General features: G+C 40.1%; 1 protein-coding gene across 4 annotated transcripts; it reads right to left on the reverse strand.

The window, feature by feature from the left end:
* Window positions 1-27,795, reverse strand: shc1 (SHC (Src homology 2 domain containing) transforming protein 1). 4 transcript variants are annotated; one of them, XM_055227903.1, is made up of 15 exons: window positions 27,569-27,795; window positions 22,685-22,719; window positions 21,115-21,158; window positions 16,425-16,589; window positions 15,583-15,653; window positions 14,019-14,082; window positions 12,073-12,192; window positions 10,027-10,080; window positions 9,483-9,534; window positions 8,773-8,899; window positions 7,575-7,725; window positions 6,346-6,403; window positions 5,254-5,364; window positions 4,224-4,474; window positions 1-3,365 (listed from the first exon to the last, which is right to left on the reverse strand). In XM_055227903.1, exons 1-15 carry the CDS (start codon window positions 27,634-27,636, stop codon window positions 3,237-3,239), a joined length of 1,500 nt encoding a protein of 499 aa, XP_055083878.1. In that variant the 5' UTR covers window positions 27,637-27,795; the 3' UTR covers window positions 1-3,236. The 4 variants fall into 4 exon arrangements, with proteins under 4 accessions (XP_055083878.1, XP_033836216.1, XP_055083879.1 ...); XM_033980325.2 differs by lacking the exons at window positions 21,115-21,158; window positions 22,685-22,719 and having other exon boundaries at window positions 27,569-27,789; XM_055227904.1 differs by lacking the exons at window positions 21,115-21,158; window positions 27,569-27,795 and having other exon boundaries at window positions 22,685-22,704.
* Window positions 27,796-27,818: the final 23 nt, after the last annotated feature.

Here is a 27,818-nt window from a genome sequence, read left to right on the forward strand (position 1 = left end):
TTGATGATACAATGTATTTATATATGCAATCTATTTTCAGATACAGACACATTCCCCCCCCCAAAAAACGTATTAAAACATATAAAGAAAAATCAAGATCTGTGCACACAATTTGAAAGTAACCTTTGGCTTTCAAACAATTAAAATTACAACAGCATTATCAACAATACCACCACCCACATTTAACAACGAGAGCAAGAACGTCAAAAAGAGTTTCATGCAACAAAGGCAACTGTGATAAACAACACGCCAGAGTCACAGACGGCGCAGAGGCAGGTGGGTCCGTTTTTTTAAACAAGGATCTCAACCACAAACAGACTGGGAATGCAGTGTAGAACTTGTGATAGGGCTGTAATCAATTAATTATGAATCGTACTGTTCAGGATTTATACAATTCAATTATAAACATGTAAACAGATAAAAAATATATTGAATTATATGCAGCTAAGTTACACTGAACCAGGAGAAAAGCGCTTTGCTAATCTACAGTGGCTTAAATTTTCTTCTTCTGGTTTACTTTTGACAGTGTATATTTGGATTTTGACCCAAATAACTGCAATTGTGATTTTTGCAATGTTTTTATATAATTGAACAGCCCTAACCTTTGATATTTTAATGCATTTTTTCTCAAACAACATTCACTGCACAGTAGGGATGGGACAAAACAACATTCTGACATGTTTGCAGTAAATAAAGGTGCGATTCAGCTCACCCTTTTGGCCACACAAGAGCTTGTGGCGTGAGGTTTTGTCCCTTCCCTCCTGCCGTAGTCTGTGTGTGGCTGACCCAGCTGTCCCTCTGTTGTGAGAGTGTTGATGGTAGTTTTACATATGATCCCACTCCAGGCCCTGAAAGCTTCTCAATGGTCAAAAAAATCCTTAGTCAAGATTGTTTCCACGTATCTCCCACACTTTGACATTTAAGCTGCACTGTGTAACTTTTCTGGGAGAGGGTTTTCTACATCTACTTGTCTCCAGAGAGATGTTATTGCATTTCCTGAATGTTCCACAGCATGGCGCTAAACTAAACAAAATCTATCTCCTATCTGGAAACAAGCAACACACGGCACTGATCAAGTTACAGGTCAAATCTGTGGAGAGGCAAGCCCACTCACAGTAAGAATTAACATGTGCAATTGAATAAAAACAATATAAATTTAATGCCACTCTTTGTAGCATCCCAGGCAAAGCGATATCATCTCCATGGTGACAAGAAGATGATGGAACCCTGCTTGAAAAATGACACAGTGCAGCTTTTTATATGCTGTGGCGACTAGCTCAGTTTTATAATACACAAGTGTAAAATGAAGTGTCCAGCGCAAATACAAAGCTAAACAACCAAAAACGCTATTTACAAATTATCTCGGAAATATCCCTCCAACGTTGACATCAAGTATCTGTGGCTGTACGCTGAATGCAGGGCGTGCACTGAGTGAGATTGCCATCACGGACTGGTTTTTGAAGATTTTGAAGTTTTTGCGTTGTGGTTTTAACTGAGAGAGTCTCCTGCAGTGAACTACATTTGGGTTAAGTACACAAGGTGGCTGCATCGGAGTGACTGCATTGAAGAAACAAGGCACAATTAAAAAGGATATAAAACCAACATGACTAAAAACACTGCAGAAAGTCATATCTGGACAAGTCAACTGTACTGGAATTAAACATACTTTATCTTGATTTGAGAAGATTTGACCTATAAAGGATATTTATGTGGCAAATGAAACAGGAATAACTGGACTTGTTACACTTGAAATCAGAAAAAACTAAAAGTATTATATTGATAATCAAACGGTTCTAAAAAAATATTTTGAAAGAGATTTATATTCTTCTCAGATCTAAATAAAATATTCTCAATTCAAGTCATTTTAACATATCAACATATTTCTTTTTGCAGTGAAGAGAGAGGGAGAGGCTACAGTGAGCACATCCTCCCCGTTACAACACTTTGTGAAAACAGCACACAGAGGAACAACATTTGGCTTTGAATCTTGTCATTAGCAGTGCTCCACAAACACTTATGTTAATTAAGCCAAGCCACATTCATTCATAATGTCTAAAGCTAAACAATCCCTCGTGTCTCACCGCACCATGATACAGAGTCAACCGCTGCTATGGCATAGTTGTCGTCGTTTTTGCAGAGGAATTTTAATTGCTTAGACTTACAAATACAAATTGCTTTGACTTTTAAAAAAATCTATGCCATTTCACATAAATCTCTCCACGTTTGTACTAATCATCCTCAAAAGATTTAACCCAAAGATTGTCAATGCAAACATATGCACAATAAAATATTAATATAAACATCTGTCTATGGACAAATAAAGTGAAAGATTTTTGAAGAACGGATCTATATACGGGTTTCAGATTTTTGATTATAGGTGCCATTTTGAGGACTTTTAACCAATCAGTCTGAACCCAAACACACCCTTTACAAATTAGAAACCATTTATCTCTTGCTTTAAACAGGAAATTACCACGTGAACTGCACCAAGCAAGTACATTCTTGACAAAGGTGTTGATGTATTTAGTAGATTAGTACAGATCCTCCTAAAAGTAAAACGTCTGAACCCAAGAAATAATGTGAATGATAATTATTGGCATAGCACTCTCCACTTTGCATACAGGTTAGGCTCTACACCAGGTTTATTCCAGGGTCAAAGTTCAAAAGTCCTTAAAACGGGAGCAGTTTCTGTGTAGAGGGCACTCCTGATTAGATTGGAAGAAACTCACTGATACATATTCACCAGTCCCAAACAGTCTTCTTAAATAACCGCTGTTATGCCTGATTTAAATAACCGTTACGATTACCAACGGCAGCAGTCCGAGGAGAGCATTTATCAAGCACTCTTATGTCAGGTCCTTTTCTTAATCCTAGAAAATCTTTATTTACGTAATCTCTCATTGTACTCTCCAAGTTTGCATTAATTTCCTTGTTTTCTGCTCAGTTGTGAATGTTGCAAAGGCCTCCCCCCTCCACTTCACAGTTGGCTGATGAGAAGTTGCAGCGTTGTGCCCACACGTTCAGGGCTGGTGTGGTCACAGTTGGTGGAATGGCAGACAAAAAGTTTTTTTAAACTAATGGATATGTCAAAGCAGCAGCAGAGAGTGAATTCTTTTTCTTTTGGCATTTTTTTGCAGTGCGGAGTGGAGATGAGTTTTAGCGTAGTGTTGCTATGGACACCGAAGCAGGTGTAGATGCACTTTTTGCGGGTATTTTTTTGGTGATACTTTGGTGCATCAGGTTCTGCGCTCCACCGGCTGCTGCAGACACACTTCACTCCCAGCTGAGACAATGGGCAGTCTGTTGTCCATGTGGTAACTGATCAGGTGACTTACACTTTCGAACCGGTGGTCTTTGGTGCGCACCTGGACAACAAAAATCTAATTAAAATCAAATACTGAATGTAAGGCTGCAAGATTAATGGCTAAATATTAAAAAGTTGACTCTTTAAACCATGTTATAATGTTGTTACCTCCTCAAAAACAGACCTGGAGTTGCGTTTTGTTTCATTCACACATGTTTGAGTAACACATTATTATTAGTCTATCTACATCTCCAAAGCTCAAAATGCTCTGTCCCACTTTTCCAGGGATGAAATTATCCAAATTATTCTAGTGATGGTGTCTGGAGTTTAAATACACTGTGGAACACTTCCTGTATCACCACATGACATCACAAGGTGGAGTGTTTTCTGTTTGAGAGAAGAAATCAGCCTAAATATGCAGGGTTTGTGTGTGAAATATGTGTGAATGAAACAAAGGGCCTTGTAAAATCTCCATTAGGTCTCATTATGCATAAAATTGGCTAACTCTGTAGTTTATGGTTTGAAATGCATCTGATTCTTGTAATTATTCAGCTGTTAAAAGTAATAGCTGTCACATGCGCACTTACTGTTTACAATCACAACTGAGCACTCAGCTTTGACTCTCATTCACACATTCCCCATTTGCACTGCACATTTTCTAGACCCAGGACACTGCTGGGTTTCAGATGAAATCACAACATTCTATATAACAAAATTGTGTTGCAGTACAATGAGGTCTTGAGTCTAGCACTAATAGAAATCATCACTTTCATCATCTGTGAAATTACCTTCTGGATTAATCATTCAGAGTATGATGAAAACCACAAATTGCTAAATATAAATGCAGGGAAATCACTTGACTTTGCAGTTAAATTCATGGGTCAGGCTGTATCTGTGAAAGTGTCAAATCCAGACTCACCACTCCCTCGGGGTCGACCAGCAGCAGGTGCTTGGGCTGGCCCCCCTGTTGCCCCGTCAGAACGTACTGGCCCGGTGTGGTCCCGGACTCTCTCACAAGGAAGTCCCCGTCTCTGGTCAGCAGCCGCTCGGCCTCTCTGCGACTCATACTGCCATGGAACCACGTCTCGCACTGCAGCTGCTCCACCAGAGGGGGCGCTGCTGTTGAAGAACTCGGGTGACCAGAGACTCCCAAAGCGTCATCAAACGGTTCTGTGAAAAAAAAATTTAAACTGTTCATATTGAAAAAAACTAAACAAAAACATCATTTCCATATTGTTCCTCTTAAAACATAATGAAACCAACTGGGCACTGTGTAACTTTTCTGCCACTTGCCGGTCGTTTCCATGGAGATGTTATGACTTTGGTATTCAACCTTTATATCTTGCATTTATTCATTCATTATAGATGTTTTTACTCCTCAAAAAACACCTTCAAAAATCGCAAGGTCTCTTCTTCACAGACCTACCTGTAATTTGGTCTGGTGAATCCATCTGCTCGTTTTCATGGAGCTAGACAAATTTAATGCCATACTGTAGAACATTCCAGACAAAGCAATAACATCTCCACGGAGACAAGCAGGAAAAGTGACCTAGTGAACCTTGAAATATCGGACTAGATTTTCCTTTTTTCATAACGATCAAAGCCACTGTAATTCCCTTATCGGCTTTTAAACCTTTTTCCAGTTCAGCTTTGCTCTTCAGTCAGCCGTGCTAATTAGCCCTATAGAAAGTCCAATATGCCCTGTTCCTAATTAGTGACCACATGAGGAAATCAATTAATTAAACGAAATAACAAGACTAAATAAGCCATGCAGTATATAACATTTTAATACAACACGAACCTGTCATAGAAAACTCAATTATACCCCAGTGTCGCTGAGCTGCATACTGATGAGGACGCCATTCAGTTTCTTTTTTGCACATGGGTTTTTTGCTTTGAAAGTTGTTCCGGGTGATATCATTTCAATTATAACACTGTAAAGCACTTACTCATGTCAAAAGCGTCTCTGTGTGCGTTTCCATTGGACGCAGCTGGAGCACGAGGTTTGTCCACGTTCACATACGAAGGATCGTCGAAAAGTCCGCCTTCTTTGGCACCCACTGTCAAAACAACACAAGTGATCAGGGCCCATTCAGGCATTTCCTGTTAACTGTTCTTTCTAATGTAACGGTGGAGAAATTAATATGTATCTAAACTGAGGGTAATCAGATCGTTTTTTTCCAGATTTTCGCAATCCAACAAAAACGAGCTAAGTCATGTCTGTAATTGTCTTGGATGAGATTCAAGTAAGGCTCAGTAAGAAAATGACTAAAATTAACCACATAAAAGCAGAAATATCATCTTATAACTATGGTTGGAGGATTTTAATTGAGTTTTCTGTATTTATCAACTCACTGCAGCTTTGACAATTTTCTGCTAGACCATAAACTTAATAAACAATTTAAATATTATCTAAACTATTGTAAACTTTTTTCGTTTTTACAGATTTGAAAAATGCTTGATTGTGTTTGTTTACGCTCAAAATAAAACATACCTAACTAATCATTGAAACCAGGACATTTAATTTAAGGACTAGCCACACCAGAACTGAAATGGGAAAAAGGGCTTTTGGCTGTTTCATTTCACAAAAATTTTATATATTTCAAGGACAAGCTAAATTTGATACTTTGGTGCCACAAATTCAAGTTAATAATCTGGTAACAAATATTTTAATTCATACCTGCACCTGTTTTTACTGTTTTAAATTGATCTATTTGTTTTGTTTGCATGTTGATTGTATTTTTCTGTATTTCAAACAGGATGTCCATGAAAAAGAGAGTCTAAGTGTTCTCATTGGGCTCTCTCTATGAATAAAAAACATAAAAATAAAAGAAAAATAAACTTACTACTGGTAAATAAATCTTGTAGACTGTATCCCCCAAGTGTAATCTATAATTTTGGTTTCATAATGCTGATTTAACGGTGCACTCAGTATCTGAGGCAGTCCTCATGGGGTTAATAATAGCGGTTGGAGCACCTCTTGTAGCTTGGTAACAGAGAAGCCTGTTGCTAAAGTTGAGAGAGCACAGAACAGGGTGTACCTGGAAGAGGTGGGAGAGGCTGTTTGTGAATGTCAGTCTGACCTGGCTGTCCATACGGCTGCAAACAAAAGCAAAGTAGGATTCAGTAAATACAAAGTTATAAATATAAACATGAACCAGGAAGAATAATTTAAAAGTTTTATATTGACATCATAACATCCCAAAATGCATAAAGTTTAAAAATGAGGCAAAAGGAAACGTTCTATGGTCAAATTTAACTGTTTTTTTGAATAGATCATGTAGTTATGGCTTTTGTGAAATCTAATTCTTCATAATCTCTCAAAAAGTGTGATATTAGAAGTAGTGACAAAGACGTGGTTGCTCTTGTCGAGTATAGGGACGTTTTGTTACAATAATACAATTTGTTGGCTCATTCTATCTCAGAAGATATACAAAATTCAACATTTATAATTTTTTTGTCTTTATTTCCTGTCAAAAATACGGCATTGTCCAGTGAGTTATAATGACCCCATCCCCCTTTTAAGATCATCTACATATTCTACAAAGTGATTGCAAACTGGGCTGGATAAATGAAAGGAGCAGTATCTGATTTTTACTGTAAAAACCTCAAAAACAAAACTAGGGCAGAGTTTTGTTGTCACGGTAATGCTGACGATAAATAGCAAGCTACAGCGGTACTTTCTACTTCACCAAAGATAAAAAGGCTCTATAATTACACGCAGACTGCACACAGGTGTTTTATTCTGACCATAAAAGCTGCGTTTGCAATATATTTGTAGTGGGAAGTCTAAATTTACTTTATCACATGAAGAAAATCTGATATAGTTGATTCAAAGGTCATATATTATTCAAAATGGACTCTTATTAGCTTTTAGCCATGTTATAACGCTGTTACCTCCTCATACCCAGAGTTATGTTTTGCTTCATTCACACATGTCTGAAAAACTCTTTATTAGTCTGTCTACATTTCCAAAGCTCAAAATGCTCTGTTCCACCTTGTGATGTCATGAAGTGGTAGTTTTCAAGTTAACAGCTCCTTTTACTTTTAGTTCAGTAAAGATTGGCAAATCCAGGACTGAAATTATCCAAATGATTCGATGAATGAATGAAGATGTATGGAGTTTAAAAACACAGTGGAGCACTTCCTGTATCACCATATGACATCACAAGGTGGAACAGAGTGTTTTCTGACACGTGTGTAGATTTCCCTGGATGTGTTGAGGCATAGATCAGATTAGAGATAAACGTGTCGATGGATGAGCTCTCACCAGAGTGGCCCCGGGGCGCGTCCTCATGTCAATCAGCCCACCAGGAGGCGGTTGTTTACCGGGGAAATTATTGTAATAAGGAACATCTGGAGGAGGAGGAGGAGGCTCTTCATCCTCTTCCTCCCAGGCCGAGCCGTCGAATGGGGCCATCCTAATCAACACATAATACAGTGAGTCTCAAACTTTTCACACCAAATCCACCTCATAGTGACTGGCTCCTTCTGGATGAAATAAAACAACACTAAAATACACCTAAACCTTACATAGAAGATTTTAAAAAGGAAGGATGGAAGAGTCCGAATGTGTCTCTATCACAATTTGAAAACCACTGCAGGTATGTTAAAGATGCACCATGTAACTTCTCTGGTGAAGGCTCCACCAAGTGCTCGTCTCCATGGAGATGTTATTGCTTTGCCTGGGATATTCTGCAGAATGGTATTAAACATAACTGCCTTGCATTCATTAACCTTTTATTGATGAAAAAAAAGCATTATTCCTGCTTGCCTACATGTAAATACACACGTTTATTGTCACACTGTGGAACATTAAAAGGCAAATCTTCTCATTGGAGATAAGAGGCCTCTTCACCAGAAAAGTTACATAATTTAATAACTGGTAAAACTGTAAGATATATAGAAAAAAAGCTATATTCTGCTACATTTCTAAGAGCAAGCAAAGCAAAAAGGAAGTGACTCATGTTTTTGTTCTAAATGGTTTGCATAAAACAATTTGTGGTACTGACTTTCATCATCACACAAGAGTGAGACTTTTATTACTCAGAGATATCTGGGCTAGACAGGATATCTCAAAGTTTTATTGTTTTATCATCTGTATTTTGTTTTTGTTGGATTTTTATGTGAAGAACTTTGGTCAGCTGGAGTATTTAAATGTGCTTTATAATTAAAATTGAATTAAATTGAACAGATAAATAGTAAATAATAATTAAGAGTTATAGCCATCATCTTTACGTTTACTAGAAATTTCATCAATACATGCACTTTATTTATTTATTTAGATTCTTTTATACACACAAGGATTTAAAGGACAAGGACAGGAATATGTTAATGCTACTTCCACAGCTATTTCATTTATGCTACTGAATTCAGAGTCAATATGTATTTTGTTTATTAGGTTTGTTTTTATGAATGAAATAAAAGTGAAAAGATAAAAATTCTATGTTTGACGTGACGTAGTTTACCTGTCGTGTGGAGTGACGAGTTTGGGCGGATTCTTCAGGTACTGTTTGAAGCGCAGTTCGAAGGCCTGACCGATGGTGCTGATGACCTCCTGAGCTAAACCCTCAGAGCACTCCAGGATGTGACACGCTACAGGAAACACAACGCAGAGTGAGTAACCAAACAGCTGCAGTATGAATCAGAGCCCTGGGATTTTAAGGAATAGTGAATAAATACAGGCAGTTAGCTCAGAGAGGAGCCTGTGATTTATGTTCAACTGTGTCACTTATTACAGAGCATCTCACCGAGATGCTCTGTAAGATTATAGAGTGAACTGAAGTATGGCAATCTCTAAGCATTCGGTATACTTCAGTACTTCAGTATTTACAAAAAATAGGACCATTTACAACTGAAAATAAAAAAATCGACTTCTTGAACAGTCAAAAGTCCTCAAAATGTCACAAACAAGAAGCTTAAACCCATTAATATCCAGCTTTTTGAACAGTAAGAAGGTACTTTTATTTATTTTAATTGAATAACTTTTATTTGTACTCAAACTTATATCAAATTACTTAACTAATTGCATATTGAAAGTGAATTTCTAAACTGTATTAGCGGGATTTATTACTGTGTCTAGGTCCTCATTTATAAGCTAAGGAAGTTTCTGTGGAGTTCCTTTTTTTAATCATTATTTTTGACCTGTATATAAATAAAATGGAGAAGTGTCTCTCACCTCGCTGGTTCACTGGGTCTTTGGCCACATATGCTACGTATTCAGCTGTATCCTTGATGAGACAGAGACAGTAAAGTTAGAGAAAGTCATGAGGAAAAATCTATAACAGGAAAAAGTCAAGAGCAGGATTAGAATAGGAAAACTGATAGAGTCAAAGGTATGAGTATTTGAGACACTACGGAAGCTCGGCTAAGGCATTGTCTGCGTCGTAATGAGATCATGCTTGTGAGAGAAAGCACCAACCGCCTGTGAGTGGTATTCATAGGAACCGACAATGACAGAAGATAGGAAGGAAGTTAAGAAGGCAGAGGAGAAATGGAAACAAGCCAGAGGTCGTGTCACGTTTCTGTTTTAAATGCCTCCTTGACTCCTCAGCTGTTCGTCCCGCCCACGGAGAAGAAAGAGCCATAGGGGAAAGAGGTGTGCTAGTTCCGATTGGCTCTTTCCTCTCAGAAGACGTGATTGACAGCTGAGGAGTCAAGGAGGCGAGTGAAAAGAAACGGGACGCAGCCGGAGAAGACAGAGAAAGGGTTGGGTGACTCACGGGGTCTCCTCCAGAGGCGAAGGAGATGGACTGCATGTGATGATTGGCGATTATCTGTGGAGAGAGAGAGAGACAGACAGAGAGAGAGAGAGAGGGGGGAGACAGAGGGGGAGGGAGAGGGTGAGGGTGAAGTGTATGGGACGTGAGATGAGGCCATGCTAAAAAATGTGATAAAATGCTGTATTCTTCCACTGAGCCTGTAGCAGACACGGTTTGTAAACACCAAGTACAGACAATGAATGAGGCATCTCGTTAACAGTGGCAGAATCAATACAACACTTGCAAATGGATAACGAGTGGGCTATATTTGAGGCTGCTTTTGTGAATGGGTTTGGGAGAGAGTGCAGTGGGCGAGTAGTTATAACATGGTGGGGACTAAAATCTGTATACACGTTATTCATGGAGACCTGCCTCTTTTATGGGAACAAAAAAAGGCCCTCGTGACGTAAATCATTCATTATTAAGTTAACATGGTTTCAGGATCAGATGGGGTAAAATAAGTTAAGGTTTGGGTTTAGGTTAAAAGCAAAGCACATTTTTTATTTGACCAAAAACAGACTAAAATAAAAGCTTGTTTTATTCACTGTGGATGTTTTTATTGCACTGATGAATAACATGCACTCAGTCTAATCAGGCTTCTCAACAAAACAGACTCTTATTTGGCCTTGAGGAGGTCTTCGTCCTGCTTGTCTCCATGGAAATCTTGTTCCTTTGGCTATAATATTCCACAGTATAGCATGGAAGTAATCTATCTATATGGACAATGCTCAGAAGTGTGGTCTTAGCTTTCAGTTTCTGTGGAATCAGGTGACTTTCCTCCAAAAACGTTACATACGATCACTTTAGGCAGGTAGTAACTATGATTAAAGTTAGAAGATGAAGGTAATCGTCCCCAAAAAGCACGGATATCCAGCATGAGCGTGTTTGTCTGTGCCTTACGTTAATGTGTAGGCTGCCCTGCTCCCTGTATACAATCTCCCCAATGAAATATAGATCGTTCAGCAGCTATTAACTCATTAGAGGTCTAGCAGGGGGATCAAGTTGAGCCCCAGGGCGGGACAGGGATGAAGATAATGGTTAAAAGGAATTTGGCTCGCATCAAAGACTAGATCAAGCGAACAACACTGCAGCAGATTTAAATATAGTTCAAACATTTTAAAACACATAAATTAACATATTTCAAGTAAACAGTGATGCATTTGAAAACACTGACCATCCTGACACGGTATGGTCACGGTTATGTTACAAATTACACTGATTCTTGAATGCTTTTGTATTTTAGATGCATACTTCAGCTGTTCATATCATTACTGTTTTGATAATACGCACCGTAATAATGGGTGGAAAGTAACTAATTAAAAATACTCACATTACTGTACCTGAGTAGATTTTTGGGATAGTTGTTATTTTTAAGAGTATATTTTTAAACATGTACTTGTAATTAACTATAATGTGCACTAAATTATGGTCACAGAATACTACAAATCACACACATTATTGCACGTTATAGTATTTGAGATGGTATTAATCAAAAATTTAAAAAAGAAAAAGTAGGTTGGCCATCGTTATCTGTTAGAAGAGAACTACACAGTATGAAATGTATTTACAAGAGAGTACTTCATACATGCTGGAATATCTCGCTTGTTAATCATTGATAAGGGAACATTTAATACAACATCACATGATTGTATAAATATGTGGTAAGGACAAGCCGCACCAGAATTGAATAAATAAAATCAATATCAAACTCGTTATGATCAGTGATAACATATAAACCACATTGAGACTATTTATGGCGATGTCTGCTTGGTAACAAAGTCTAAAGATATAAACTTGTGCTTGGATACTTTCAACAGCGTCATCTGCAGTGTCCTTGGCAATGCCCAAGAAGCAGACATATTAACTTTTCATCAAAATTAAAAGCACTGAACAGACATTAAGAGACTTGATTTAAAATAGGGAACATAGAGATCTCGTTTGGCTGTTTTTTTCGAATATATTTCCAGAACAAAAAAGCAGACAGTGCTAAGTGCTTCTCTGTCTAACCTGTTTGCAGTCTGAGGCCAGCAGGTTGAGGCTGCTGGTCGAGATGGTGAGGCTGATTGTCATGCCAGCAAACTGCAGGTTACTCTTTCCAAGGATGGATGACAGACAACGTGAAGAAGGCTGGGGAAAATAATAATTATAATCAGTTACAATTGATGAAGTTTATTAAAAAAATCCAAGTTGAAGGTCTGAACAGAGAGACCATTTCATTTTTTTTAACTCAAGTTTTGCTTTTAAGTTTTCAACCATTACAATTATGTTTTGTTATAAGGTATAAATGAACAGCCTCCCTCTGCCTGTCCTGATCCTCACAGGCTTCAACCAGACTTAAAACCCACCTCTTCTCCCTGGCATTTAATACTCGCTAGACAGTATATCTTGCCTATGTGTTGTATTTTCTGTATATCTCTTATTGCTGGCTTTTGTGTGAAGCACTTTGAGCAGCTTAAGTTGTGTTTTAAATGTGCTATATACATAACATTTCATAAAAAAATAAAACATGTGGATAATAACTGTTAATCATTATAACAATGGTCCTACTTTTGGATCCCTATGAAACCAAAAGATAAACCTATGTAAAGAAAGCACAGGCACCTCTACAAGCTTTCCTAAGCAGAGCTAGCTTGTGGCTAACCACTAGCTCCATTGCGTCCGACTCGCCTAAAATAAACATGCACAGATCCATAGAGTGGCACAATGTGGGAGTTGTACTTGTACTAGTTAGTGACTACTCCAAATATGTGAATGTGGAAATGCCTTTGTGTGGGGGAGTGGGAGAACAGCTGCAATTGTGAAAGTAATCTCATCTTCAAGGCCAACTGTGACCGATGAGGAGATGCCAAAAGTGTGGGTCAGATAGCAGGCTGTCTGTGCCAACTTCAGTCTGCTGGCCTCACTCCATAACAGCTCTCAAATAAAGTACATCGTGAGAAGCTGCAGCAGCATCAGCGGGAAACATCACTGACACATTAAAGTGCATATGACTGAGGTTAGCCTGCTCTTTTCATTAGCACATAGTTAACATAATCATATAAGATGTTACTATAAATCTTGCCTATTTTTTCCTAGTTTTTTTTAGTTAAGTTTATGATTTTACTTCCTGGCTGTGCAGATGTGACACAAGTAGAGATAATTCAATTCCTATTACCAAGCAACCATCATTTTCACAACAGTTTGGATTAGACTAATAAAAATAAACAATAACACCTTTACTTTGTTTAATGAAGATTTAAACTGTCTTCCTACTGAAAAACTGCCTTCCTTGCACGTAACTTGGATGAACGCAGTGCTACTTCCTATATTTTTATACCCATATTCAGACCTTTTTCAACCACAAACTGCCACTTTAATGATGTAGAACTATGATAATTATTTACCACAGGTACAATCCCACGAAAACAAGTAATAATTAGAAAAACATGAAAATCTGTCATATGCACTTTAACCTCAATCCAGCTAAGTCAGAATAATTAGACCAGTCTGATCTATTCTTGTTGGGGCCTGCGTTTTGTCTGCACGGTCAGACATTCCTCGGTCAAACTTCGGAAAAGCAGCGGCGTTCTGGATTTAACCACCTGTTTTATGGACTGTTTGGGTGGATGTTACCGGAATATTGTTTTCAGACCCTTTGGCAGCTATGCCCGCTAATCTACTGTACAGAACTACTTGGGCTGGCTCCACACCACTCCACGTCTTAAGCCTCCCTTGTGACAATAAGCGAGGGAAAAGGGAGAGATGAGAGTGATTGGTAATTACCTGCAAGTAGCTGGCTAACCACAGCACAATCAAGACAGCTGTGTGTGTATGTGTGTAGAAACAGTGAGACAGGATAGCCAGCTGACCGCAGAATGGATAATCAAACTAAATCCAGCTCTTATGCACGAGGCCTTCCCACTTAAAGAGTATAAATAAATAATGGGCGTGTAGACCGTGTATGTGGCATGTACCTTTCTCCGGCGCTGGGCTCCTTTGGCTCCGGGAACGGCTTCACACACCACAGAGATGGCCTCCCTAAAACAGTCAATGAAAATGAAACAACACCAGTTTCGGTACATTTTTTATTTATATATAATTTTGTCGTCTGTGTAATCCCTCAGTCGTCCAGGTATGACTCATAATACGCAATCACAGTCACATTATTGATCTATTGACTCTTTAAAAGCTACACTGTGTAACTTTTCTGGTAGGGTGTCTCCATGACGATATTCTTGCGCTGCTTGTAATATTGCACAGTAAAACGTTAAACTTATAATTCACGTTTTTATGGTTTAAATACATGCATTCTTTCTGTGAGCAGGATCGCCTCTCCACAGTTCTGACTTGTAACTTGGCCTAGTGTTTCACATGCTTGTCTCCATGGAGGTAGATAAATTTAAAGCCATACTGCGGAACAGCCCAGGCAAAGAAACATCACTTCTACGGAGATAAGCAGGTGTTGGAGTCTCTCTACTAGAAAAGTTACATAGTGCCTCTTTAAATAGGTTTTATATTGTTTTTGTGAGCTACCGTGGATCAATAAAGTCTAAAAGTCTACGTCTGACACTCTGTCTAAGGATTATAATTATGTGGGGTAAATGAGATCTGGCGGCAAATGACTAAGTTTATTGTGCTTGGCAATTGCTTCGACCATAATGACTCCCATCACTACGGAAACCAGAAGGAAACCACCAGGAAGCCAAACTTTCTGAATTAACATGTTCAGAAATACAGAAATAGACTGTGTTCACATGAAAAAATAGCCAGTAGCTTAAAATTCAAAAACTAATAATTACATTTCAAGTAGTAATCACATTTCGACTATAATTACTGAGCCTACTCCTATTAAAACGTTAAAGAAAACTTAATTTAAAACTGAACGTCCACTGATTTAAAGTCTTATCTGTAAGCACAAATAAACTAAGGTAAAATTATTTGCTTATAACTTTGTCAAAAAGTGGTAGCAGCATTATACAATCATACACACAGCTGTTTGGAATGAATTTTTTAGTCAAAGTATGACTCATAAATAGTCCCTTACCACACAGGATTATATTGTTCCTACCCTCCATCTGATATTTCGACATATTCAAGTTGTATAAAGTAAACTAATATTTTCATGATACAAAATGTCATTACTAAAGAAAAGGGCTGATACACAAATAGATCAAGACTATTCTAAAATGATCCAGGAAAGGTTCAGTTTTGGTTCTATTTATGTGGTATTTTCAGTATCAATACATGTTCAAGTGAGAATATAGCCGTAATACTGTTTTGGCAATAAGTACTGTACATTGTGATGAGGATTTTGACAACCCTAATGTGAAAGAAGCAACACCTGAGAGTGTCAGACATAGATCCACACAAGACCTTTTGAGAGGAAAGAAGTACGTTGGTAGATACAGGAAGTGGCAACAATGGTCAGATTTGCTGTATTTTGGAGGTTGCATGTGGCTTGTGTTTTTCTAATTCAAACCACACTTTTTACACCTCACACCCACACGAACGGGAGCTAAAGGTGAGACTGGTCTTTACCTGGTGACCTGGGTCCTGGTGTTGAAGTCTAAGGCCCGCATGGACTGAAGCACCTCCACACATCCCATGTACTGCACCAGGAAACAGGAAGATGACATATTAGAAAACAACATTTCCTACATGGAAAACACTGTCTCTCAAAAGACTCTTGGGGCAGATAAAAATGAGACACTTTTTCTCATGCGTCATTTAGGTAATTATAGATTAGGGAATTTAAAAAAAGGCAATATTTTTATCAGGTTATATTAAAAATTGTAGTATTTTGTCTGTATTAGTATTAGCTTAAAATATGTGTACATAAATGATTATAATAATGAGAAATCACAAATGTTATCACAATACTAAAATGTCAAACATGATTAAGATACTACGGATGACTTTATACTACATTTCATTGTATATATTCTCATGTAGTCGATCAAGACCATTTTAAATTAAACGAATCAGGAAAGGTAAAATTTTGCCTGATTTATTACATTTTTTTTTTTTTCAGATTGTGTATGTGTATTTGTTCAGATTGTGTGTACATGTGCGTGTGTGTGTGCGTATGAATGCTTTGACACTAGTTTTATATTGATTTACAACATCAGAGTAGGAATATTAGTCATTTGTGTTGTAAAATGACCCTGTGAAGAGCTGATGCCAATTAACATAAACATGAATCATAGTATTTCTACAGTCTGCACTCAAAACTGCTGAACTAATTCCCCAAAGCTTAAAGAAGAATCCTGGTATTAAATTATTTCCTCCTCCACCTTCATACTATTTTTAGAATTGGAGGATGTGGGATGTTTTAAGAACGTAGCTCTATATTCTGAGTGGACAGTGAGCCAGCTACTTACCCGTACACTGTAGGAGACACCGGAGGTGCTGACCACATTGTCGGAGTGGAGCCAGCCGCGGGTGGGCTTGTTGACAAAGGAGCCATGGCGTGTCCACTCATCTCCCCCCAGCTGCCCCCCTTCCACACGGGCCCGCCTGGACGCCACTCCCAGCCGGTTCATGTCCTGCAGAGGAGGGCGAGGAGGGGGAGAGGGGGCGGTTAGCACTGGGACAGAGAGGTGAGGAGGAGGGGAGGAGGAGGAAGAGCCTGGGCTGCTCCTCTCCTCTCCCATAGACTCAACAGGTGCTGCAGGGAGGGTCTGCGGCCTGCCCACAGCCCTGAGACCTGGGAGTAGAGTGGCAGAGACCCCCAGGCGCAGAGAGGCCATCCTGGGGAAGAAGGAGCACAATGTGGTGGGGCTGTTCTCAGCTTGGCGCGGGGAAGCCGGGGGGAGCATGGGCGTGAGAGAGGAGGAGGACAGGGATGAGGGCAGGCCTGGAGAGGGAGTGAGGGGTGTGGTCGGGCTGCAGGCGGGAAACGGTGATGGGTTAGAGTTGGTTTCATCTGTGGAGCTCAGGGATTCACTGCGAAAGTGGGTGTACTTGGTTTTTGGGACGAGCTCCATTATGAATGCACACTGTCAGTTTTTGTATTCATGAGAATCCACAGCGGAACTACTCATTTAATAAGTTTCACTTCTGTTTTAAAAGTTTTTCTCGAGAAAGATGCCTTGCCATCTGTTTTTGGCGCTCAGAGCAAGAGACACATCCATCTGTCTGGTTAGGGCTCCTCTGCTCATTAACCAGCAGCAAAAGTCAGCACCACAGAAGTCCATAACAGAACAACAGTTACTGAAGGTGAAAGTAGGCTGCCCCAGTTAATGGTAGAGTAAAGATGCAGAGATGTTAGTGCAACAGCTCTGAACATGTTGTCATCAGTTCAGTCAGCAAGGCTGGTCCTGATCTTGGGGAATGTTGATGGCACGATCTTAGCTCCATAGGATGCTCATCTCTGAGTTCTGTTAGTAAAACTTTATCTGTGAAATATTTGATTTCAAATGCTCTCAGAAAGAGACTTCTTCAGCTGTTACCAGCACCATAGAGAATCGGCACAAGTGATTGTCTCTCAGCGCTCACACTGAGGGCTGAAGTCTTCATGCACTGGAATTATGTGTGTGTGTTGGCATGTGCGCAGATGCATTTGTGAAGACTCCCCTTGGCAGCTCCTTCCTGCTCGTCACAGGCCCATAAAAATCCTATTATCAGCCAACGAGGAGCTCTCACAGAGTGCCGCGCACTGACAACACCTAGCAACAAACAATGCACAGCACCGATTGGTTGATTTTGTACCTGCAGAGTGCAATGATGTCCAAAACAGCTAAAGATTAGAAAGAGACATCATGGTGTACGACTACTTTCCAATGACAAGTAGTCACCATGTTCCAAAGCTCTGCCTCCCTTCACTCCCTCTCTCTCCTCCTCCACACTATCTCATGGCCTCGCTGAATCGCCTGTGCCTGCTCCCTGGACTCTTCCTCATCCCTCCTCTTCCAGATTACTTCTGGCTCTTTGCCATTCGCTACACTTTTGATTCCTTTTTCTCTGTCTGCGCGCTTCTCTTGGAAGTCGTCTCTTTTTCTCCACACAATGTAGTCAGCTAGCTTTTGCCGCTCTAGCTCCTCAGCCTTCTCTCTGGCCACTACTTCCTCTCTCCTCTTCCAGATAATCTCTCTCTCCCCCTCTCCCCCTCCCTCGTCTGCTCGCCCGTTCTCCAGGCTGTCCTGTTTAACAGTCCCTCTGTCCAGTAAAATAAGAGTTAGAAAAGTGTTATGGTTAGATTCTGGGCGTCTAGAGGCTCCCCATGGTTATCTTCTCTATACACTGAAAAGTGACTTGCCCAACAGCCCAGGGCCTCTTCCTGACTGAAGTTCCTGATATGGCTGAAGGAGTGAGGCTGCTGTGGTTTAAGCGGGTTTTCTATAAGTGGCAATGTTGGTCAGAGCACCATTCGAAGCATTACATGTGTGTGGACACTGCAGCAGCACGTGGTGATGTAACTCTACAGAATGTAGGTCATTGGCTGACGACTGGGTTTGTTATGATGGTTATGAGACCTGATTAGTCCAGTTTGAACGAATAACTCATGTTCCCTGAACAGCAGTAGAACTACTTCAAACTGAATGCTTTATCAGCACTTAAACTGGAGTTATAAAGAGCACTGCTGCATCCATGTGTTACATACACTGATATACTGCCTTGCTTTCACCAAGCTTAAGTTTCTATAGTCATTTACCTGAGAGAATAACATCGGCCCCAAGTCATATGCTCAAACCAAAGGTTCTCTGTTCACAAAGGCTTCCCTCTGTATCTAAGGCCAAACTGATCAGTCCTTAGCTCTTTGATCAACTACAAACTACGAGACAAAAACACACTTTCTGCATAGTCCCACCTATAAGGCAAACAACAGTCTGTTTACAATAACAGTCTCTTGTGAAGTTCCAACAGTCTGACTCATTACAACATACACCTGCAGCTCAGAGCCATATTTACACGCTCCAACCTTTAACCTGACCGAGCACACGCTTTAAAGTCATGGACTCATTTGGCTCTAGTGTTTGAGAAACAGAACACAGCCTGTAGTGGGAGTAGAATGTATCATGAAGGAACAGTCGCCTACACCAGTCTAGCACCACAGACACTCAGTCTAGCATTGAAGCTAGTGGTCCATCTGCTGTTGGCTGGAAAGCACCATAAAGCCTCCAGTCACTAGCACAGCAGAAGACTGAAGACTCACAAACTGTACAGAAGTATGGCTGAAACAGTCACAAAGGACACCGATTTGGATAAGAGCATGCATTAAACAGGAGACTGTACACAAACCTTAAAAATGTATAAATGCTGTAGTTTATTTCTAAAAAGGCAAACGTTTTAAACGTGCATTGATAAATCCAGGGTTTTCAAAAGGATTAAGAGCCCTGGTGTTAGTGCCTGAAACACAGTGTAGGTCCGGTGTAGCAGATGTCGTGACCTCTGTGAGGTCAATTTGCCTCCACACAGATAAAGACACCGCTAATGATGCTAAAGGAGCTAATGAAGCTAATGTTTAGTGATCAGTGATCAGTGATCAGTGCATCTGCACTAATATGCAGTAGTGAGCTCAGTCACACAATCTAATGAGACCTAGAGTCCTAGTGATCTTGACATCAGTTTGACTGATTAGGATGTTCTTTTGGGGAACGGGAGGGGTGCAGGTGACCTGAAACAACCCTGAATCTCGGAGGCTGCTGAGCTCCGTAAGAACAAAGACTGTTGGCTGAAAAGAGTTCAACTATAATATATACAGTTAATTATAATAATAATAATAATATAAACAGTAAGTTAATTATTTAAAAAAGCACCTTTTGAAAAAGACAAAAAGAGATATTTTACCTGCTTTTGCAGCACGTTACTATGACAACAGACATAAAGAACAGCCTATCTGTCTGCTGAGGATATATACAGAGAAGTCTGACAGCAGGAGTTTTCAGTCCAACGTATAATGTTAATGGTTCAGTTAAAGTGGCAGGGAGTAGATGCTGCATCAAAGACTCCACATTAAACCTCAATGAGAGGAAAAACTCCTGGCTCCAACAACAATCAATAAGAAGCAGGAAGTGATCAAAGTTTGACCGGCATCACAGCACAGAAAGCCCAATCAATGTAGACATCTCAACAGTGGCCGCATGCACCGACTTCAGCTACTGCATGTTTGATAACAGACACCAGCTTTACAGAGCAATACTAATATTGTAAAAACCTTGCATAAAACAACCTGATTTCAGTGCAGCCAAAAAACAACAATGCATCACAATAGTTAAGAGAACAAAGAAATGAAGGAAATAAAGGAATTGACCAAAAAGTGACAGTCTATTTTACAAATACGAAAACTTTTTTTTGTCTATACAATATAATAATCAAAATTCAACATTGATTTTGCCTGTTTAGTGAATGGCAGCTCAGTGAGAGTTTATTTTGGAGAGCAGGCGGTTGATTCTCTATGGAGATGATACAGCTGGTTCAGAACTGACATGAAAAGCACATGAATGTTTAAAGAGGCAGGGCAGTCCGGTCACTCGTCCTCTGCTTCCCCTCTCCTCCTTGTGGCTCTGGTCTGGTCCCTCCACTCCCAGGGAAACGCGCTCCTCCACTGATCGCTTCTTCCGCTCGGTTAATTCACTTAGTCAGAGCCGGCTTCTCTCCATCAATGCTCCGGTCGCTTGCTCCTCTGCCTCTCCTCTCTCTTCCTCAGCAGATGGTGGAATGGCACAGCTCCCGAAGCGCACAATGGCACTCCTTCATTGTGCTCCTCCTGCCCTCATGTCTCTCCCTCTCTCTCTCTCTCCACCTCTTGTTTGTTGAAAGGAAGAGCAAACTGTCTGTCCTCCCCCTCCTCTTCCTCTCTGTCTGGGTGGGTGATGCTGTCTCCCATGCTCCCTTTCCCTTTCTCTCTCTCTTTCTCTCTCTCTCTCTCTCTCTCCTCTCTACCACTCATGCTCCTTCCTGTTCACCCCCCCTCTCTGCTGCAGCCATGTTCATTTAGCACAGTGTATATATGTGCATGCTAGCTGCTCCACTCTGCACTTAATACAGTCTGAGAAGGAGACGATGGAGAGAGGGATGAGAGAAAAGGAAAAAAAAAAAAAACATTATGAGGGGGCATTGAGGGCATACCATGTTGCCGTTTTCAGACTCCTGCTTAATGCATGTTTGGTAACCTAAGAAACCAGAGAAAAAGGCAGGAGATTTGTAGAATTGTAAATATATATTCCATTATTAGCGAAACAAATATTCCCAGTGCTGCTTGAACTCACTAAAGAAGCGTTATGACAGTTCATAATTATAGTGATTATACCATCGGAGAAATCCCATTGATTCCTCTAAAGCAACACAAAGCTAAAAGCAGAGCTAAGTAAAGTTGTACAGTGCGACAAAGAAGTGGATAACAACAAGTCCTTAAATGACACCCCAAACATAAGCGCACCTGCAGTACCTCGTCTGGCCACCGTCTCGCCTGGCGGATGTACAGGATCCAAATGGCTGCAGAGTCGGGGTGTCATTTGAGGTAAAACTCACACAAGCGGTGAATGGAAGCGGATAGGAAGAGGTGATGTGAGTACACGGCCCCCTCCACCAGCACTAGTCTACTTCAAACTAAAGGAACACGTAACACAGGTGGCTCAAGGTGGCTGAGTAATTCTGAAAACACTTTTGGACCAGTGGTTATCATGAGTCTGCAAGAGTCTGAGGTAAAAGAAAGTTGGACTTTTTTGTTTCTTTTAAAAATGCAGTCTTGCAGAAATTGAGTCTTGCTGATATTGGAAGTTTTAAGCCAAAATTGTTGCTATATTCCCTTTTTTAACAGTTGAGTTTTGGAGGGTATACACTGCACATAATTTACAATGCTTCACATTTCTCTTATTCAGGCTTGGGACTGACACATGGAGCTTGGTGCCTATGATTTGATCGAAGAAAAGTCTGTTCGCAAAAAAGTAACACAATTAAGAATGAAGTCAAACAAAACAAGTGTAATTCATGATACTGAAGCCAGTCAAAGCTTCATCTTGTGTTAGAAAGGGGAATGTTTGTAGCATATAGTAATAGCACTGCCAATAAACTAGACCAGTGTAGTTAACAAAGGAAATATAATTCAAACTGCAGTGGTCTGAATATAAATAATTAAAAATTCAGTGTAGAATATCATGAAACAGGTTCATCATTTTGTTTCATTTACAATATAAGCTGTGATTTGATTAGTTGTTGATTAGTTGGCTTTAATATGTGTTTGCATTCGATAAAAATATGGCAGATATACTTAAAAAGGTGAACCAAAGTAACTTTTCCGGTGGGGGGGACTGCAGTGAAGATGTGCTCTGTCTCAAATCTCCCACAGTATGGCATTACGCTTTTCTATCTCCGTGGAGACGAGCAGGTGATGGAAGTTACAAGTCAGAGCTGTCTCGCACTGGGGAAAAACATGCACCGAATGTTATGCATGTTTTTAAAATAATTCTTAGGCAATAAAACACCCGTAAGGACACGCACAATAGATACATTTAATACCATACTGTGAAAAAATGTCCCATCCACCTGGAAAGTTACACAGTATACCTTTAAATACAAATGGTTTAACTGAGCCACAGGAAGTCGTTTACATCAGGGAATGTTTAGATGACGTTTTTGCGCAGTGTACTGTTGCCAACCTTTCACCACAGTGCCACTCTAAGTTGTTTCATTGTCTTACCATATAGTCCATTGGGTGTCTGAGAGCCTGTTACCCTAAAAACACCAAATCGCACATCAGCACAAACAAAAGCACAAGACATGGGCTCAACAGCGGCGGGCTGAAACACTGTCCTCCTCCCAGCATGCTCTACTCCCCAGGATCAGCTGTGGGGAGGGTCATGGGACCTTGTTGATAAATACAGCCCAGTGGATCAAGCATGCACTTATACGCAGGCGGCATTAACACGAGGGACAAGCAGAGCAAAGCTGAGTCAGAAAAAAATGTTACATAAAGTGTGATTAGGAGAAGTTTATGCATGTTCAAACACACTGTGGAATGACAAGAATTGACTCAAAGTGGTGCATGTGAGAGATGTTGGCGTCTTGACTTGCCCGCTGCTATTTACTGCGTCTTCTGGACAAATTTTATCACCGTGTTCAACTTCTACTTTTAACTGTTGGCTTACATATTTTATGACTTTACAGCTTGACCATGATCTATTCAGTGACAGTTGTGGGTGTGAATAACATAGCAACTAGAGACAATTAAATGTTATGAAATTAGCATTCTAATCGCATTAGTAGCCTCGTACTCAGCAGTGCCAGGCCTTCTTGTCAGTTTTGGTAGTCATCACATACACACAACATGTGAGTTGGCTATTTCGGGTTGTGCCAATTCTTCGCGCCGCCCCCATAAACCACACTCCTACGGTCTCCTCTTCCTGCTACCATAGTCTGTCTACCCCCCTACAACTGTGTAATATATAACAAGACAAAGATATTCTATGTAATCCAGTCAATATATTTATTCTATTTCAAATGAACTTACTGAGATCTTATAACAATAACCATAGGGAGTGTGAATGAGCTCTTGACCTTACTCTGCCCCACCCATTTTCGCCTCTAAACATGACTAAACTGCACTACCTTTGTGGTGGCACTTCCGGGTAAGCGGGAATCCCATTTGAACGGAGACTTTGAGAAAAGCTTTGCCGCTAAAATATGATATAAAGTAGTTTAAAACAGCCCTGAAGTCCATTTAGAACTTATTTGCCATCAAGATCGGCAGCCCCATGCAAAATAATACAACCCACATGACAATGGCGCGCCCATGGCAATTTCTGGAATAAGGTGAATAATGTAAACCTACAGCCATCCAGCGTGTTACTATGACCATAATCCTACTTCATAGCTCCATGCAAAACTACTTCAGTCTATTGTCAATTTGTGAGAACTAGACTTCACTTTGGCCATTCGAGTTATACTACCGTGTCAATATATTGGACCACACATACAGCGTTCAGCCGTCACTCCACTCTCACCTGTTGTTGGTTCACCATTGGGGTACATGCATACTTTTCAACGATACTGACCTCTGCATACCAGGAACAACCTACAAAGGCTGTTTGGTGAAGCTATTTTAGATCAATCCATTCCCAAATTTGACCAATTACAAATTTTGCTTTTCTACCAACCAAAAAGGTTCACTTGCTACCTAAAAAACACTACAGATTACGATGAAAATATGTGTTATTCATGTCCCATTCCAGTAAAAATACCCGAGAAGTATATAATTCAGATCATAGTTTTTATTTTCTTCACTTCAATCTGCGATTTATTGTGCAGTAACGATTGCCATAACACATTTTCTCTATAGCGACTTGTGAGATTAATTAGGTTCTTATCGTATATTAAAACCAATTCAGTTCTTATCTTCCCATCTTCTAATTAAAAAAGCAAGTTTAAAGGGAAAGACCACTAACAGAAGATGCAGATTTACATTACAGCAAATTAGTTTTCATAATCTCAGACTTAAAAAAACCCAAAACAGACTTAGGGTTTGAAGTGGCGAGGTGGGTCGAGTTGGGAGCATTGTCTTTCTGCTGTGGACCGGACAAGTCCTTAAATGACACCTCTTTGTCGTCGGATCGCTGCAGTACTTTGTCTGGCCACCGATGTCTAGCGCTGCATTTGATCAACCAAATCCCACTTTACTGCAGAGGGGGTCATTTAAGGTAAAACCAACACAAGCTGCATAAAATAAATGAGAAACGTTAGCTACATTTCTAAATAAAGCTAATGGAGATTTCAGATGGAGATAGTGGGGTAATTTAGCTCTACTTTTCTGTCAGCATTGTTATTATGGACAAAAACATTAACAGAGTAAATGTAAGGAAATTATGAAATATGTATATGATTTCTTTCAGCATGGGAAGGACAGCACTTCTCTTGCACCTCCGGAAATGCATTAACTGACAGTGCATCCAATGGTTACTTGGTGAAAGGATAGTTTCTAAACTTTTTGACCAATATATGTTTACAATATATGGTTACAATTACGTGATTAGAAGTATATCTGTTCAATAAAGTACAATTAACCGCAAATATGCCTAAATGTGTTATGTTCCATCAAGAAATTTCAATATTATTTCATATCTTACAACACTACCTCCAGTTGTGCTTAATCATCAGTGTAGCTAACCCACTGAGAACATAAGTAAAAGTGCATTTCATACGGTTTATGCTTCTTGACTTAACACACTGAGGCGCAGGATTTAACCCGCCCTGGTCGACTGAGTGTCATGACGATTGTGCACGCTGCAGTGAGCTGGAGGAAACAGTCGAGCTTCTATTGTGTAAAGGTAGAGAGGGACAACCACATGGTCCAACCTCAAAAACAAAGTACCACAGTTTTTTCCAGCACTCACAAATAAGCGTCTCAAAAACAGAAGACGGACACTATCAGAAAAACACACCCACACAGCAGAGACACAACTGCGTTTCGTCTACCCGATGTCTTGATAGTGGTGGTAACAAAACCTGATTCGATACGTTGGGCTTTCTAAAATATAAAACATATATCTTTTTCTATGATATTTCTGTAAATACTGGATCAATTCATAACACAACAAAATCTGGAAAAAAGAAAAGTTTAGGTTTTTTCCAGTACAATTCATGGTGGAATTATTAAAAAAAAAAAAAAAAAAACTGTGGCAAATGTCTAGTATTATTCAGTCAATCATCCTACTTGGGCAGTGCAATTAATCATTTAATCATGATTATGACGCCAAATAAAAAATAGAAAAAGTGACTATTTACACAAACTCTGACGTGTGTATATTAGCAGTCCTAACAGCAAGCTTCTTTTACAAATAGTACCTTACACACTGAGTAATACTGACTCTTGGTTTCCTCTAAATCTAAAACACGATGAACCCGATTGATACAGTTGATTCTTTTTCAGTTTGAATGTGGGTCAGACTTCAAGCCACAGCGCACACACCTGTCACTGTGAAGCCTCAGCCATCACTGTCCTTCTGTCTACAGCTGAGTGACACCAGCAGAGCACCCCTGGACACATCCTGATCTCATCAAAGTACCCAAATAGAGTCGGTCGGACACTGCACTTTGATTGACTGAACGTATGTGTGTGTGTGCCGACATGGCTGGATCCAGTATAGTTTTCAGACCAGCTGTTGATGGACCCTACACTCCATCAGAGAGATAACTTGACCGTATGATATCATGACACTGGGCACGGGTCTGAGCAGTGTGGCTAACCCTGATAAGACTTTGAGCCAACACTTTAAACCCACCTCAATCATCTCCCTGAAAGTCTCTATTTCAGTTTATCTACAAAATGTTTCTTTAACTGTTGTGCAATAACACTTGTGGTGCGCAGTTACTGTACTGCAGTTCCTATTTGTTAATTTAGAGTTCATTTTATCCACACGTTTGTCTTTCTTATACAAGACTTTTCCAGATGCTCAAAGTCACGTTTTAATTTGATACATTATTGAGTCATTTGCCACAACTTGGGAGACTAAGAGAAGCGAGGCTGGCCAGTGACCGCCGCATTCACACTAGGAGACGCAGGTGAAGTACCTTGCAGACACAATAACAGATTGCTAGAGCCACTGCTGCCCCACTGTGGCACCGGTCTACTCAGTGATCTCCCATCCAATTACTGACCAGGCCGACCCAACCCTGCTCACCGGATCAAATGAGACTGAACACTGAACATTATCGAGGGGGTGTGGTCACATTTAGAGATCTGGTTTAGCCATATAGACCCTCTATAGTCCTGTTATAGACCTGGTTTAGATCCGGTGGTACTCGGAAAGTCTAATATTTTCTTAGGTCAGACGGTACTTGTGACAAAACGCTGTTGTCTTTCATTCATTCACAGATCACTCTTTCACGTTGACCCTGTTTCAACAAGTGTGTTTGTCTTATCAGTTTCCATGGATACAATTTGAACTGAAGAAACTAGTGGAACATGAGCCAGAACTGATTGTGTATAAAGATGTAGAGATATGTTCAATCTGATACTGCAATAACAACTCACACTGGGTTCATAAATATGTCAGCTGTATGCAAACTGTATCTATAGACTACAGGCCTACAAATGATACTATATAACTGTGGTATAGTCAAAGCAAGTCAAATTATGTCAGATTTACAATATACACGAGGTATAAGCTAAATCTCTATAGTCTGCAGATGTACAGAACAGCTGTGCCAAACGGAGTGTGTGTTTCTGCTGTACTTAGACCTTTATTACATATTTACACAACAACACAGGCTACTTTACCTGGAAACTTCTTGTCCCTAAATAAGTTCTGAATGCATTTTAAGCCCATCACGTATCCCAGTGTGCTCCAGTGTGCACAGAAACACCACAGAGCTCACACCACAGCACTTTGTGTAAATGTGAGCGGCTGTACAGAACAAAGCTCTGCTCTCACACTCCTCACACTCCTCACACTCTTCACTCTCCTGCACACTAAGACTTTTCCCTGTACTTCTGGACGTTACTATCACAGTCTAATACTGGTGTAGAGCATGTGCAGTAATCCAAAGCATGTCCTTAAAATGTGGTGAAGTTAGAAGAGGAACTCACCCGCTCCTGTCCCTCGAGACGCCCCTCCGGCCCAAACTGCGGCTCCACAAACTTAAGCCCAGTTTCATCTAACGGATAATTCTGTCGGTGGCTTTGTCGCCGGACGTAACACTTCTGATAAACTTTGTCCGAGATTAGTAAAACTTCTTCTTTCCTCTGTCTTTCCTTCCTCCTCCCCTGCCTCCCCCTCCACGGTCACGACACAAGTCACTTCCGCGAACAAATGGTAACGTCATCTGGCGGCCGCGCT

Source organism: Periophthalmus magnuspinnatus, chromosome 16, assembly GCF_009829125.3.
Source record: "Periophthalmus magnuspinnatus isolate fPerMag1 chromosome 16, fPerMag1.2.pri, whole genome shotgun sequence".
In the NCBI taxonomy this organism is placed as follows: Eukaryota; Metazoa; Chordata; class Actinopteri; order Gobiiformes; family Gobiidae; genus Periophthalmus; species Periophthalmus magnuspinnatus.